The sequence below is a fragment of the Sceloporus occidentalis genome, unplaced genomic scaffold (assembly GCF_023333645.1).
Source record: "Sceloporus occidentalis isolate IW3139 unplaced genomic scaffold, rSceOcc1.0.p SCAF_4, whole genome shotgun sequence".
Classification (NCBI taxonomy): Eukaryota; Metazoa; Chordata; class Lepidosauria; order Squamata; family Phrynosomatidae; genus Sceloporus; species Sceloporus occidentalis.
This window is the reverse complement of record NW_028316984.1, coordinates 45,782,475-45,797,467: the sequence shown is the minus strand read 5'-3', so window position 1 is coordinate 45,797,467 and position 14,993 is coordinate 45,782,475. Positions and strand designations below refer to the sequence as shown.

Here is a 14,993-nt window from a genome sequence, read left to right as displayed (position 1 = left end):
CTTTGGGAAAATCTTTGCAAAGAGCAGCAAACAGCTGGAGAAGTCTATCGTGCATACAGAATCTAATAGTTCAGTTTGAAAAATACAAGTGGACAGGATAAAAATACAGATTTTTTATACTGCTATTTTCTAGCAGTAGAAAGGGCATCCTGATGTCGGTTGGTCACCCCTCTTTCTCTAGTAGGCAGATGTCAAGACTAAAGTCTTCATGTGCTTCTATTTAAATTAAGAGATCAAATAGCATAGTGAAGATGTCCTCTGTGTTCGGGCATTCAAATGATGGTTTATTACAATGTAACCCTGTGTACTTACTCCCATGTAAGCATCCATAGGATATGTAACACAACAAATGCTAGTTCAGTTACTCACTGTAATTTAACATGCAGCAAACTTGTTGCATAATGTGCCTTAAGCAAATACTTAACTTGCTTGGCCATTTTAGAAATTACTTTTTAGTTCTTTACACTTGTCAATACTTCCCTATGCTTTTCTAAACACTGCATTGTTTTATGTATACCATTTTAGAGAGGCTTCTTAAAAGACCATGTTCTGCTTCCTGCGTGTTCCCAAGAATAACAACAGTTAAAATAGGCAAAATCTTTATTCATCAATACGACACTTAACAAAGTTACAGAATTTGTAATGTAGATTGTGGTACTGTATTCAATATAGTGCTACTGGGCCTTCAGTTGTGGAAAGTATTTAGGACTCCTGTATGAAAGTACAATCCACAACTTGAAAACATCCTGAATACTCCCACAATTTATGGCCTGAAATGACTGATTTACCTGTTTTTAAAATGTCACATCTTTGTGCAAGTAGTACCCGGAGCAGATTTTTTGCAGCCTTTGCTTTACTATCAGAATTTAAAATCAGAGGTTCCTTCTAACCCATGACAAGAATTCTGGTATTTGGAAAGAATGGAAATAGAATTGTCACTGCTGTTCAGAAACAAGTTTTAGCAGAAGTGCTGTTGAGCAGGAGCAAATGGCCCAAAATTAACTGCTAATCCCAACTAGAATAGACCCACTGAATCCACTGTAATTACCTATGTGCTGACTCATAATTTGGCAAGTGATTTAATGATCTACCCTAGTTGGTATTAGCAGTTGCTTAAACATACATCCGATAATACTATCACTTCTGTACCTGAGGCAGATTTTAAAGAGTTTTTCTGATTAGTTACCATTCTAGATTAGGATAACTTGTAAACATCAGATGTTATCTAGCTATAACTAAGCACCTTGAAATACCATAACTTCACTTGGAGATGTTAAACATTCCCCAAGGGTTTAATGCTAGGTTGAGCATGATTGCTACATTCTATGCATATACAATGGACCCTTGGTATCTGCAGGGGTTTGGCTTGCAGAACACCCCATGGATACCAAAATCTCTGGATGCTCATATTCCATTAAATACAATAGCATAGTAAAATTGTGCATGTATATAAAATGGCAAAATCAAGGTTTGCTTTTTGGAATTTACTGTAATGGCTGAATCCATACAGAATGCATGGATATGGAGGGTTGGCTATAAATACTTTTCTGCAGTCATTTTTTAAAAAACAACCATACCTACAAATCATTAAGCTTTGTTGAGACTACTGGCATGGTCAAAAATACAATGAAAGTAAACGGCAATTTACAAAAGTAAAGGACAAATTGCAGAAAAATGTGAAACAGTTACATAGAAAATGAGGAAGCACAATTACATTAATACTTGAAGATTAAAGCTGTTGTGGGTTCTTCCATTATTGTTCACAGAATGTGCTCTTGGTCCTTTCTGTAACTATGTATTATAAATGAGTGGAAGTTAAGCAGTGTATTCATTTTCCTCTTCTATAAGAACCTCTTCGTCACTGTTTGATGAAACTTGAATGGCAGGATTGTGTACAATACATCTTGTTCCAGAAGAAACCCTCCTTTGGTAAAGGAACCAGAGAAATGCTGCAGACACTGCCACAACTATTGTTGAAGTTATGACTAAGGTAGTTGTCCAGGCTTTCTCTGAAACAATACAGGGATTCCATCCAAGGTATATAATCAAATTACGCACATTACTGCTGCAGCAAAGTTGTAAATGTTTGTTAACTGTCAAACTAGTCTAGCAGTTACTGGAGATTTCTGTGGAATTACCATCTTATAACCTTTATTTCATATTTCACTTCTACATATTACTACAAGAATGGGCAATTGGTTTGATACTGACATCCCCACATTAACACTTGAAAGACCTTACATATTAACCAAATGTAACAGTCCAGATATGTTTGGCCTACAAGTCCCCAGCATAGTAGTGATTATGGAAGTTGTAGTCCAAACATCTGGAGAGCCAGTTGACTAGCTCATCCTATAATGCAGGATATTGTGGGGAATGGTGAATGGTGGAAGAAGGGAAATAGCCAGCCAACCAGCCATGCACTGCCAAAGGAGTGGGTCAAAGGAAAAAGACAATGAAGGAGAGAAAAATGGTAGGTGCAGGAAAGTGGGAAACAGAGAAATAAAGACAAAGGAAAGAGAGGAAACTAACCGGATATAGGAGCTGGACAGGAATTGTGATGAGAGCTGCTGAGGAAAGAGATAAAGGAAGAAACTGAGGGTGTAGGGGACACAGAGAGAAAAGAGACAGGATTGAGCAGTATGGCAGGGTGTAGAAAACCAGTGGAAGAAACAACTGGCACCTCGTCAAAAGAAATTCTGGAGAGAAGCACAGGGAGGGGGGAAAGTGGAAGAAGGAGGTGGAGAGAGAGCCCTTCTGGTCAGCAACCAAAGAGAGCAAGGCAGCTGTCCTCCAGCCCAGGAAGGGAAGAGGAGGTCAAGAAGGAGGCGCTGGAGACCGTGCCCTCCACAAAACTAGGCTTTGTGTAGCAACAGCATCTTCTCTGCAGACTCGCAATTACATTGACATATACCTACGAGGGCCATAGCCAGTGTGTTCATTCAAGATAAAGCTACCCCACATCAACTATAGAACTCCGCACTGAACTGTGCATAAGTTGATCCAGATTTTCAAAGAGAATTCTTTTTACTAAAATTTGTCAATTTGCAAATATAGGTGGTATCTACTTTGGCCTCTTTTTTCTTACATTTTACTTTGTACTATGTATTCTAACTCCAAAAATGCTTGTTTCCTACCAATCAGCATCATTAACAACTATGCCCATGTAAGATTTCTAATTACTCTTGCTGTTTCTCTTTCATTTGACAGCTCCTTTGGTACTCAATCAGGGACCTACTCTGGTGAATAACAAGAATAACAGTTAATTGAAAGTGCTGGGTGGAGTTACTAATAGCTTATACCATCAAAATTTAATTCGGCCTGAATGCTGAGAATCTGTTTCACACAAAACAATGAAGAGAGACCATTAACCACAAACACTTGTGTATCTAGGCAGACCACATGGACTTTGATCCAGATTTAGTCGATAGTTAAAAAAGCAGAATCGTTTCAATCAATGGGAATTGACTTGGTCATTGCTAATACCAGTCCCAATTGATTTCAGTAGTCTGCTCTAGCAATAATTGAATGTGGATCCAACTCTTGGTAAGCAAGAACATTTCAGTTTTCTTCAGACAGAAAGAACAAGTGCTAATCATGACAAAATACTGTCTTACCAGAGTTTGGCTACAGGAGAACATAAAAAACAGAAGAGTATACTCACCCAGTAAATACTCCTTTTCATACAGAACTACAAGTGTACATGCAAAAGAAAATTTAAAAAAAATTAATGTTTTTTAAGCATTCTACTCAGTCCCCAAAAAGAGGAGTTACAATACTTGCAGAGCTATACTCAATAGACAATGAAAGGTATAGCCAACTAAGGGGTCATTCCTACATTCTTTTTAGCATGACTGCAAATAATTTCAGGCATTTGAGGTTTGTTATTCACACTGTGGAACTGCTATGCTCATCTTTGAGTTTGGTTGCTCATATGTGTCAGCACTCAAATAACGATGGAGTCGATTATGCAAACATATTCAAAATACATTCAAGGCATGCAGTTTCATCTTTGAGTTTGGTTGCTCATATGTGTCAGCACTCAAATAATGATGGAGTCGATTATGCAAACATATTCAAAATACATTCAAGGCATGCAGTTTTATCTTTTTGGTTTTTTTCAAGGGTGGTGGTCTGGAACAGATCCCCCACATTTATCAAGGGCTGACTGTACTACTGCATCACGAGATGCACGATTGGTACTTGCTCCTGCAGTAGTCTTCTAATAAGCCTGTAATATCTAGGAGATTTTATTGACTATCTGAACCTTCTAATGTTCATGTTACCTATTATTTATTCCTTTATTTATTTACTTTATACAGTGTGCCCGTGCCAACTGTGGGCTTGCCCTACACAGATTTGAGCTTCCATGGATGACACGCCCTAGCTTTTTAAATGAGCATGCATTGAAAACAACGGGACTTGAGGTCACAAGGTTTCTGCTATCTGTAGGGGGGCGGGTTGTGAACTGGATAGCAATAGCAGCTTCATTTATATATGACTTCATTTGTATACTGCACTGAGTAGTCTCTAAGCGGTTTACAACTGTAAGCTAATTGCCCCTATCAAATGCCTATTGACCTTGGAAGGATGCCAGGCTGAGTCAACTCTGAGCCCCTGGCTGGGATTGAACTCACAACCTTGTGGTTTGTGAGTGAGTGGCTACAGTACATGCATTTAACACTGTGCCACCAGGGTTCCTTGTGGATAGCAAGGGATAACTATCTTTTTCCCCAAGGTGGCCTGACATGAAAAAATCAATTTGTCCCCTTCCTTCTTTCAACCAACGGGAAAGCCTGAGTGGATAAAAAACCTCAACTCTGTGTAACAGAAGGAATTAACCTGTCCATGGGAAGCTTTCTCTGGACCCAACCCAACCCACTTTATCCACAAGAGAAACTTATAAAGACCTGTGTGCAATTCAGTTATCTATGGAATCCCCAGGATCATACAGAAACACTTTACAGTGCATCACGAAAAAAATCTTGTCACATAATTTACATACTGGCAGTTTCACAGAGGATCTGAGTCAATGGGAGGTCCTCACAAGTTGTTTTTTCCCATCCACCTGAGGTAGTGTGCATAGTGGCACAGGTGTTGAGGAGTTCCTCATTACTTTCTTCATTCATCCAGTTTGTAAAATTCACTTTGGATTTATCATACCATTTGAAAGTATCATCTGAAATAAACAACATGGAAAATCCAAAGAGGCATTTGTTGTTGTTTTGTTCAAAAGGGCAGACCAATAAAACAAGGGGGGGGGGAACCTTTAAATGCCAGAACACTGGTAATACCCATATGCAGATTTGTTAGATGGGCGCAGAGAGAGAAGAAGCCAAAAAAAAAAAAAAGCACTACAAAGACTCCTGTGTCACTTTAAGCAGAAACTGTGCAATTCTAAACACGGGCTTGAGAACTGCTAAGTTCAACAGGACCAACTTCTGAGTTAATACATTTAGCATTGTAGTGTGCTATATGTTTTTGTGGACTAGAGCTTGCTTTGGAAAACACATTGGCTGAAACTTGCATTGGAAGAAATGGCCCCAACATGTTACTGGAGAAGATGGGAGTGAGCAGAGCTGCATCTGTCCAGCTCTCTTCCTGGAGCTGGATGCATTGCAAAAGGCAACTGCAGGGACCATCTACAGAGAACCTCCTATAGAGCTCTCAGGCATTTGAGAATGCCTGTTGTAAGCACTCCAGGAAGAGAGGTGGAAACACCTTTGCTCATGCCAGTGCTCTCCAGCAACACATAAATGGCCATGTGGGGGGAGGGCAGGCTATGCCCCTGAAAAGGTGTGTGGGGAGAAGCAGCTTTTGGTCACTGCATGCACAATGGCCATAAAAGTGAATTGAGATGGTATGAGTCAGGCATATGATGTCATAATTAATAAACAAGGTAACAACCATTAAATGCTATCCTCAGAGGATAACATTTCAAAGAGTAATTTATGTAGTATGATCTAGTATCTAATATGATCTAAATTCCTATCAGCACCAGGCTACCCCACTTCATCTTCTTTCCAACCAGTACAGTGCTGGAGGCTGTATACCACTCCTTGTGTTTAATTGGGGGGGGGGTCAGTCTTTGTACTTCTCAAGGATTATTTTCTGTGGCCCCCACATGCTCCTGCTCCCAAGCCTGGGTGACCATTTCCAACAATAGTGTTCGCTTATGTTTTTAGCTATCTTTGGGGAGCTTCAAAATAGTTCTTTCCATAACAGGTAGCTTTACTGTGAAGAACCTATGGAGTTTTTAAACTGCGAATATGTATCTCCCCCAAAAAAAGAAGAAAAAGGAAAAGAAAAATATACTGCCATGAGATTGTATAATGTATTATGGGGATACAAATATTTAGGCAGGGAGGGAGGGAGGGAAGGAGGGGAAGAATGCGTCTGAGTCACTTACCATCTGTGTCAAAAAACATGCCCAACGATATATATTCAGGGCCATGCCAATGAGTGTGGAAACTATTTTGGATAAAGGTATTTTCTTCTTTGTTATTTATGCTAATAATATCAGCTCCAGAGGCTGCATTAGTGGGGAGAAAACAACAAAATCAAATTTCGTAACTGTAGTCTAAAACAAGCCAAATGCAAACAAATCACATGCCTGTTACTTCATATTTGTTTAAACACTACCCCATTAAATTTTGCTTCTGTATATTTGTTGCTGTGGAGAGTAGCAACCACTATGCTATACACAAGTCACAGTGTGAATTACACAAAGGGATGGTAATTCAAGAGTGAAGACACTAATCATTTAGATTCCATGTTTAAAAACTATCTCACTAGGATAAAAGGCAGGTATTTGTGGGGATTTTGAAAGCTAGACAACCTAAACTGCCTTTAAAATGTTCAGTAGATGAACAACAAAGATTGTCACAACATCTGGATGACATAATTGGGCTAGGTCAGTCATTTTCAGTTATTGGGAAATCTTGAAAGCTGCTTAGGGCATCTGATGAAGAAAAACTTAACAGTGGCGGATAAACATTCCTCAGAGATAGCCTTTTCTGTCCACCTCCATTCCTCCTCTCCAACAATCTGTAGTTGAAGGAGAACACTGGGTGTCTTAAGGCATATTCTTTGCTTCATCTGGTAATGGTAAGCCCCAACACTCCAGTTCATCACATGCCCCCAAATATACAACACAGTCTGCTATGACATAGGCTGGAGAGAGGTGTTATAGACAATTCCATGTGAAAAGTATTTCCTAAAAATAAAAAGTCGGAAACATGTTGTGCTAACAGAGGGGAAGGGGGTAACCAGAAACTACTGGACTACAACTCCCATGATTTCTCTCTTATGGAAAACAGTTGTCCCCCTGGCTGCACATTCCAACCGCATCTACATAAAGGCTGCCAATGAGATCAATTAACTGAAAGATTGTGCAATTGTATTTTTGCAATCAGAACAAAAGAAAAAAGAACTAGTTAAATTGAATGAAACAGCCATGAAGCTTTAGGCGCAATCTCAATATTGTTCCTAACAGGATAACATCTATCCAGATTGGTGTAATGCTCTGTGATATATAATCATCCTTATTATCATGACTCTCAGTATTCCAAACAGTAATTAAGATGCTACAATAATCAAGCTCTCCTTCACATATAGCCTACGCTATCTCATTAGTGAACTCAAAAGGGGTGGCTTGGGGTGGGAGAGAGATCAATTGGATTACCATTGCCTTTGCAGTACTCCCTGGCATCATCAATACTGTGAGTCTCTAACGGTCCCAGAAGCAAAAGATAGCAGCTCTTTCCAAATGAAATCCAAGCGGAAGATGGACATTCTGCACAAGGATGAGAATAGTTATCATCATTGCTACTATCCTACCATTGCTACTAACAATTCAATTGACACAGCCAGCGTGTTGGGAGTCTTGGGCACTTTACAAAACAAAAGATGCAATTATGGTTCTAGATATTTCTCTAAAAATAAACAACAAATTCAGCTGCTAGTCTGGCTTGAGCCATCTTGACTATTCTATTAGTAACATTCTAGCTAGATCTTTAGTCACTTGCTTCTCTTATTAGTTTCAACTAGTCTAGTGCAACAGGCAGTGGCCAGATTATTGTCTGGTGAGCACTTTAGAGACTATACAGTACATCACTGTTTTTTGACCACCTAAACTAGCTTCCAAGATCACCTAAACCTGGTTTGGACTTTAAAAAGTTTAAACGGCTTGTGACTTGTTGTTATTAACTGTCTTCGAGTCAACCCTGACTCATGGTGACTAGGTGGATGAGATGTTTCCAAGATCACCTCCTGCACTGTAGATGAACCATTTCTCAGTTTAACAATACCATTTCTGTTCAAATTGATCCATTTGCCACTGTGGCAAATTTCATTCATTTTTACCAGGTTAAGATAGTGTGCTATATAAAAATATGATACCAAGCAGTATGAAATATATCAATAATCATATTTCCAGCGTTTTCAACCGATATAGTAAAAAAGTTTGTTTTCATTTCTAGTATCATTGCAACCTTCTTAAATCTCTGATTTGCTTCATACTGATTCATGCTAATTTCAGTATTCAGTATGATTCTGACATGTAGTCAATGAGACTCCTGGCCTAGTTAACACATTCTGGAATAACATTAAAGGCTAGGAAATTCTCCGTTATTATATATATAGTTTTACCATAAAGTATTGGTACAGCAGTTTGAGTGTTGGATTACTACAATACTCTGGAGACCAGGGTTCAATTCCCAGCTTGACCATGGAAACCCACCAGGTCACCTTCAGCAAGTCACATGCTTTCAGCCTCAGGGGAAGACAATGGCAAACGTCCTCTGAACAAATCTTGCCAAGAAACCCTCATGACAGGGTTGCCTTAGGGTTGCTATAAATTGGAATGATATGAAGGCATACAACAAGAACAGCAACAACATGGCAGGGGGTACCATTTGAATTTTCTGAATCAGGCACCACAGGATCTTGGGCTGTTTCTGTTGGAATTTATCCCGGGCAGCCCAATTTGCAGCTGGTAACCTTTTAGATGGAGCACCCAGAAAATATTAGTTTTGATCTAATGAAAGTGCCAATCAGGATCATACTGCTCATCTGTTAAACTGTAAATAATCTACCACTGAAAAGTATGCTGGGTAAAATCTAAAACTAAGCACCCCTCCTAAGAATTCTGGTTTTGGCTCACATGTCTTAAAGTTTTTAAGATGTTATTTTTAAAAATATGGGTGATTTCCAAAGCATCTTCTAAAATTCACCTTCATTCACTCTTACCTCACGTTTTGGTATTAAGTCAGGTTTGCAAACTAGAAACAGAATTAAGGAATCCTGACCTTTTATGAGTTAAATCAAGTTTGCGGGACCGTTGGGCCTCCAAACGTTCATCCTACAACTCCCGTCAGCTCCATCTAGCATTGCCAATGATAAGGGACTATGGGAGATGGAGTCCAAAACTTATGGAGAGTCCAAGGTTTCCCCTTTGATATACAGGAACTAACAAATAGTGCTTGAAAACTCAGTATCCAATTTGAAAAATGATAATCTCATCATATTTAAAAATAATAGTTCCTCTTCGAAATCAGTTTAAAAGGAAGTAAGCATTAAATGTTAGCATGTTTGTCTTCTCCAAGGCAAATACTGTATTTCTGAGGAACAATTTAGCAGAAGAACTCAGAATATATCACATTTTCTTTAAGCAGTTCAGTAGCTCTAACAATGATCATTGACAGATGCTTATCTGTGCCAGTTCGTCTTGATGTAAGTGACTCTTCCATACTTGCAATAAGCCTTTCTAACTGGAGGGATTGTGCCACCCTCCAAATGCTACTGAACTACATATCCCAGCACACCATTGGCTAAACTGGCTAGGACTGTTGGGACTTGCAATCCAACAACATCTAGAAAGCTGCATGATTCCCACCGTTTATTTAAATTATGCATTTAATTACAGTATGTTCATCCTGCAAAAGACAAATTACATCAGCTTCATTAGTAGCAAAACAAACCGGAATGCAAGAGGCCCAATGACTTCAAGTGTAGGCAGTTTCTAATAACTATTTCATAAATGGCCTTCTCACTGGCTTCCAGATCAATCAGCCAATGGTGAAATGACAGAGAATATGGGTTTGGTTTGCCCCTATAAATCTCGCCCACGTTACTCATGGCTTGCCAAAGACCAAATTCTTTGTGTGCCAATAGTCATTTTTCAGAACTTTACCTATAACCTGAGGTCTCTCGGTTACAATTGACTATCCCCCCCCCCCCCCCAGTAGTTTCAATGGAATAAAAAGGACACAGGAATCACTCACAAACCTCAAGTTCATAATTGCACTAGGTCTCTATTAAACATTCTAATTTATAAATTATATGTGGTTTTGGAAATGCTACATTATTTGATGGCCAGCCTTCTGTTTGCACATAGGGTAAACAGCAAGCAACTTTCTGTTTACACATAGAGTAATAGCTGCCATCCAGTGATCACTGAAACACTCTTACATTCTGCACTGAAATAGAAGGCTCAGAAGCCGTGGCTTCTCCTATTTGAGTCCCTCAGTCACCCACCCTCCCTGCCGCATCACTTGAACAGAATGCATGGAGTCCTGATCAATAACAGGCAAGAGAAACAGGGGAATAGATGAAATGATAGTGGAACACACTCCCTCGGAGGGTGGTGGATTCTCCTTCCTTGGAGGTCTTTAAACAGAGGCCAGATGGCCATCTTTCTGGGGTGTTTTGTGAGTTTCTGCATGGCAGGGGGTTGGACTGGGTGATCCCTGTAGTCTCTTTCAACTCTGTAATTCTATGATTCTATATAAACTGTGACTGCCATTTTCCACTTCCTCTCTGGATTGCAGTCTGGGCACATGACCCAATTGGGCATAAAAGCCCCAAATCTTTACAAATCTGATTTAACAGGAATGAGTGAGGATGCTGGTGCATGCTGCTCCACCACTCCTATTAGTCATACTCCTCCCAGTATTCAGAAATACTGGGAGGAGATGGATGTATGTAAACTCATTCAAAAGCTAAATTAAGACTTACAGGATCGACTTTGTTTTTTTCTAGAAACAAAGGCTTATCAGGGCAGAGAGAGAGAGAGAGAGAGAGAGAGAGAGAATAGAGGATGGAGCTAATTATTTTCTGCCATCTGGGTTCCAGAGACTGTTGACTTAAGAGTTACTACAGAGCAAAGTTATTGCAGAAATAACACAGTTTGACACCACTTAAAGTGCTGTAGCTCCATCCTATAGAATCATGGGATGTGTAGTTTTACAAGGTGTTCAGCCTTTTCTGCCAGACTGCTGGTGCTTTACAAAACTAAAAATACCAGTGTTCTGTAGGATGGAGCCACTGCAGTTAAAGTGGTGTCAAACTGCATTATTTTTACAGTGTAGATACACCACAAGTATGATTAAGTCCTAATCCATCTCAGGGATCTCAAGCCCATAGCAACCAGGTCTTATACTTTTGCCTCACCCCACCCTAAGTGACTTCTCCCTTGTTACCAGTTATTTCACAATTGGGTCCTCACCCTGACAGCAAAACAACATTTTGGTGCTGGTGTTGTATACCTCCAACTTGTTGTGATGCTAAGGCAAATCTATCATAGGGTTTTCTTGGCAAGATTTGTTCAGAGAAGGTTTACCATAGCCTTCCCCTGAGGCTGAGATGATGTGATTTTCCCAAGGTCATCCAGTAAGTTCATGGCTGAGTGGGGATCCAAACTTTGGTCTCCAGAGTTGTAGTCCAACACTCAAACCACTATGCCACAAATTATGACTGAGTTCAGTTAGCTTTTAATAATTTTGTGCCAGGCATATTCCTATCATTGCTACAGACAATCTTGTTATAGAAATGAGACTGCACACATGCTTCCCCGGACACATTTAGTATAGGGTTTAGAAATTAATTTGCATTTATTTGATAGAACAGATCTAACTCTGTTAAGGCTTTTCTTCCCAGTCTCTATGTCTGAAGGCTTTGTTTGCTTTGCTTTTGTGTTTCTCAATAGCTATAGTCTCAGCCAAACAGACTTTGAACAAAACAACTCCCCAACATAATGCAACTTTCTCATTTTCTTATGGACAAAACAGGAAATTAATATCCCCATCATCTTATTTGATTCCTCTGATGATGGTGGTGGCTGAAAAACATGACACCACATACTATATTGTAGTACACATTCACTTATCCTGGCAAAACCCTGCCTTCATTCAGCTGTGGACTCAGTTCATAATATCTACAACCAAATGTACTGAAATTTTTAATATATTTGATAAGTGAACACACTTCTCTTCCTCTTTTTTTTTCATAGGTCTTATTCTATAGAAAGTAGAGCCAGTCTGGTAGTGTGATTTGAGCACTGGAGACCAGGGTTCAAACCCCTGCTCAGCTATGGAAACCCACTGAGTGATCTTAGCCAAGTCACACTCTCTCAGCCTCAGAGGAAGGCAAAAGCAAACTCCCCCTGAACAAATCTTGGCAAGAAACCCCCATGACAAGTTTGCTTTGGAGTCACCACAAGTTGAAAACAACTTGAAGGAATACAGTAACAAATACTACAGAAATAACTTGTGGAATAAAATTTAAGGGCTAGCACTAGCGCAAATGTGAGTTTATTGGGATCTTTCATTGTCATATTAGTCAAAATCATATTGCTAAATCTTGGCAGGATGAAATAATCATAGTCAGAAATTGTCCATTATTTTTTGCAACAATGATCCAACAACTTCAGTTTCTGCTTTATATCTCACATGTTTTGTTTCACTGTTTAATGAGAGAGAGATGCTGGTATGCAAGGCTTCTGTCATTGTAAACCATCACATTAAAAACAGACTCAAAGGAAGGTCTTTGGCCCAGATTAAGCCTACAATACAATGCATATTTATTAGGGAGCAAACCTGAAATCTGCACACATGCTTATTAGGATGTCTACAAAGATGTAGTAGCCCTGTTAGTATGTTGCAGCACCTTTAGACAGTTATTCTTAAAGATGTGCCATATTTCTCTTTTTCCCCCTCCTCCTTTTTATTACTGGGAAGCATTAATCCCCCCCCCCTTCCCAATGAGAGCTTGTTGCTTCAGAAGCACCCACAGCCCTCTCACATTATCCTTAGGACGACAACCCTGACAACGGGGTGATCAGAAGTCATAAGTGCAAAGGAGGACAAGGAACCACAAAATGTAGGACATTCAAGAAAATGTTAGGACATGACAAAATAAAAACTAAAAATAATAAATGTAAGTTCATGCTTCTCAGTCATGTTCCAAATGGAGGGCATTTTAGGCCATGTCCTGGAAAAGGAGGACCCCTGGTCACTTTGCCTGTGAGGCTAGTTAGGCTGAGAGGTTTGTCCATGATGAGTTCGTATCTATAAGGAAATGTATTAGTTAGTTGTAGGGCTGAGACAGTGGGACACACTCCTTTCTAGGAGTGGAGTCTCCCTCCTTGGAGGTCTTTAAGCAGAGGCTGGATGGCCATCTGTCAATGGGGATGCTTTGATTGAGAGTTCCTGCATGGCAGAATGGGGTTGGACTGGATCAGGGCCCTTGGGGTCTCTTCCAACTCTATGATGCTATGAATATATCATTTAAACTCAGGTCTCCCTAGTCATCCTAACTTGCCTCTACTCTCTCTACAATGCCAACTGACACCACTTTTTAAGTGCCAGGACTCCATCCTAGGGAATACTGAGGTTTGCAGTTTGGTGAGGCACCAGCACTCTTTTGGCAGGGAAGGCTGAAGGCCTTGTAAAACTCCAGATCCCAGGCTTCCACAGCACTGAAAGAGGTGCCAGACTGCATCATTTCAACAGTGGCACTGATCTTACCAGAGACATTGCTCCCTCCCTTTTGGGCGCTGAGGTGAGCATGGGTCAGGAGGAGACAGGGGGACCAGACGCCCTCCTTTCCCAGGACCTGTCCTACATTTCAGCCTTCTGTCCAGGAGAGATTCCAAAACATCCTCCATTTTGAGCATGACTAGGAAGCATGACTCTACATTCACAGGAGTGCTTTGAGCTTGTCTTTGGGAATATCCTCTTTTTCTTGAAGGTCCTCCATTTTGCGGTGTGTTTTCCTCCTTTGGAGGGAGGACTTGTTCTGCTCAGCCTCTGAGGAGAGAGTGCCATTTCACTGTAAAAATAACATTATAAAGTGGGATGTCAAAAAGGAGCCCGAGGGAGCGAAGAGAGAGGCCCGACATTTCCCATCTTCTGAGGGGAGACATTCCCAAAGGCCTTCCATTTTGAGCATGACTAAGGAGCATGGATCTGCATTTATATGCGTGTTTTTAGCATTGCTTTGGCCATGCCCTCCATTTCCCCAGAAGGTCCTCCATTCTGAGCATAACTAGGAAGCAGAAATGTATGTCCCTGTCAGCGTTTTTAGCTTCTTTATTGGCCCATGATGCCCCCCTCCCCTCCCCTCCCCTCCCCGTGTTTGCGGTGCCTTGTCGTGGCCCTCCCTCCATGGCCGCCCCACTGCCCTCTGGAAGCCCCAGCAGGAGGGAGGGAGGGAGGGAGGGAGAGGAGGACAGGCCTTACCCACGGATCCTGAGGCGGCGGGCGAGGGCCAGGCGGCGGAGGCACCCAGGAGGAGGGCCAAGGCCAAGGCCAAGGCCAAGGCGGTGCCAGGGAGCGATGTAGGGGCGCCCATGGCCCCGGGGCCCTCAGCCTCCCTCTCGGCCTCGCAGCAGGCGCAGGGGGCCAGCCCTAGTGGCCATTTCCCTTCAGGGCCAGGCAGGGGGACGGGGATGGGCCTCAGGCAACGCCAGGCCGGAGGAAGGAAGAAGGACGCCTCCCCTAGCACTTATTAGTCACTTATTTTATAGAGATAGATATATAGATATAGATATAGATATGAGTAGATTTCTTTTTTCTTGCTTGCTTTCCACTAGAAAACGTCACATACGGTTATTACGAAATGTTGTTTTATGTTTATATATATATATATATGTGTGTGTGTGTGTGTGTTAATCTTTTTTATTAATGTTTGTATTTTAAAATCTCAGCGGAGGA

At 40.8% G+C, this 14,993-nt stretch overlaps 1 protein-coding gene across 1 annotated transcript; it reads right to left on the bottom strand.

The window, feature by feature from the left end:
• Positions 1-582: 582 nt before the first annotated feature.
• On the bottom strand, positions 583-14,769 carry CD302 (CD302 molecule). Its single transcript, XM_089519919.1, has 6 exons — positions 14,520-14,769; positions 7,685-7,795; positions 6,410-6,532; positions 5,006-5,179; positions 3,665-3,691; positions 583-2,009 (listed from the first exon to the last, which is right to left on the bottom strand). Exons 1-6 carry the CDS (start codon positions 14,629-14,631, stop codon positions 1,816-1,818), a joined length of 741 nt encoding a protein of 246 aa, XP_089376045.1. The 5' UTR covers positions 14,632-14,769; the 3' UTR covers positions 583-1,815.
• Between the last annotated feature and the right edge of the window lie 224 nt (positions 14,770-14,993).

Coding starts and splice junctions, on each gene's coding strand:
- CD302 (XM_089519919.1), bottom strand. CDS start 14,631: ATGGGCGCCCCTACATCGCTCCCTGGCACCGCCTTGGCCTTGGCCTTG. Junction 6,533..7,684: donor GGAGTACTGCAAAGGCAATG/GTAATCCAATTG, acceptor CCACTAATGCAG/CCTCTGGAGCTGATATTATT. Junction 3,692..5,005: donor GATCCTCTGTGAAACTGCCA/GTATGTAAATTA, acceptor GTACACTTGTAG/TTCTGTATGAAAAGGAGTAT.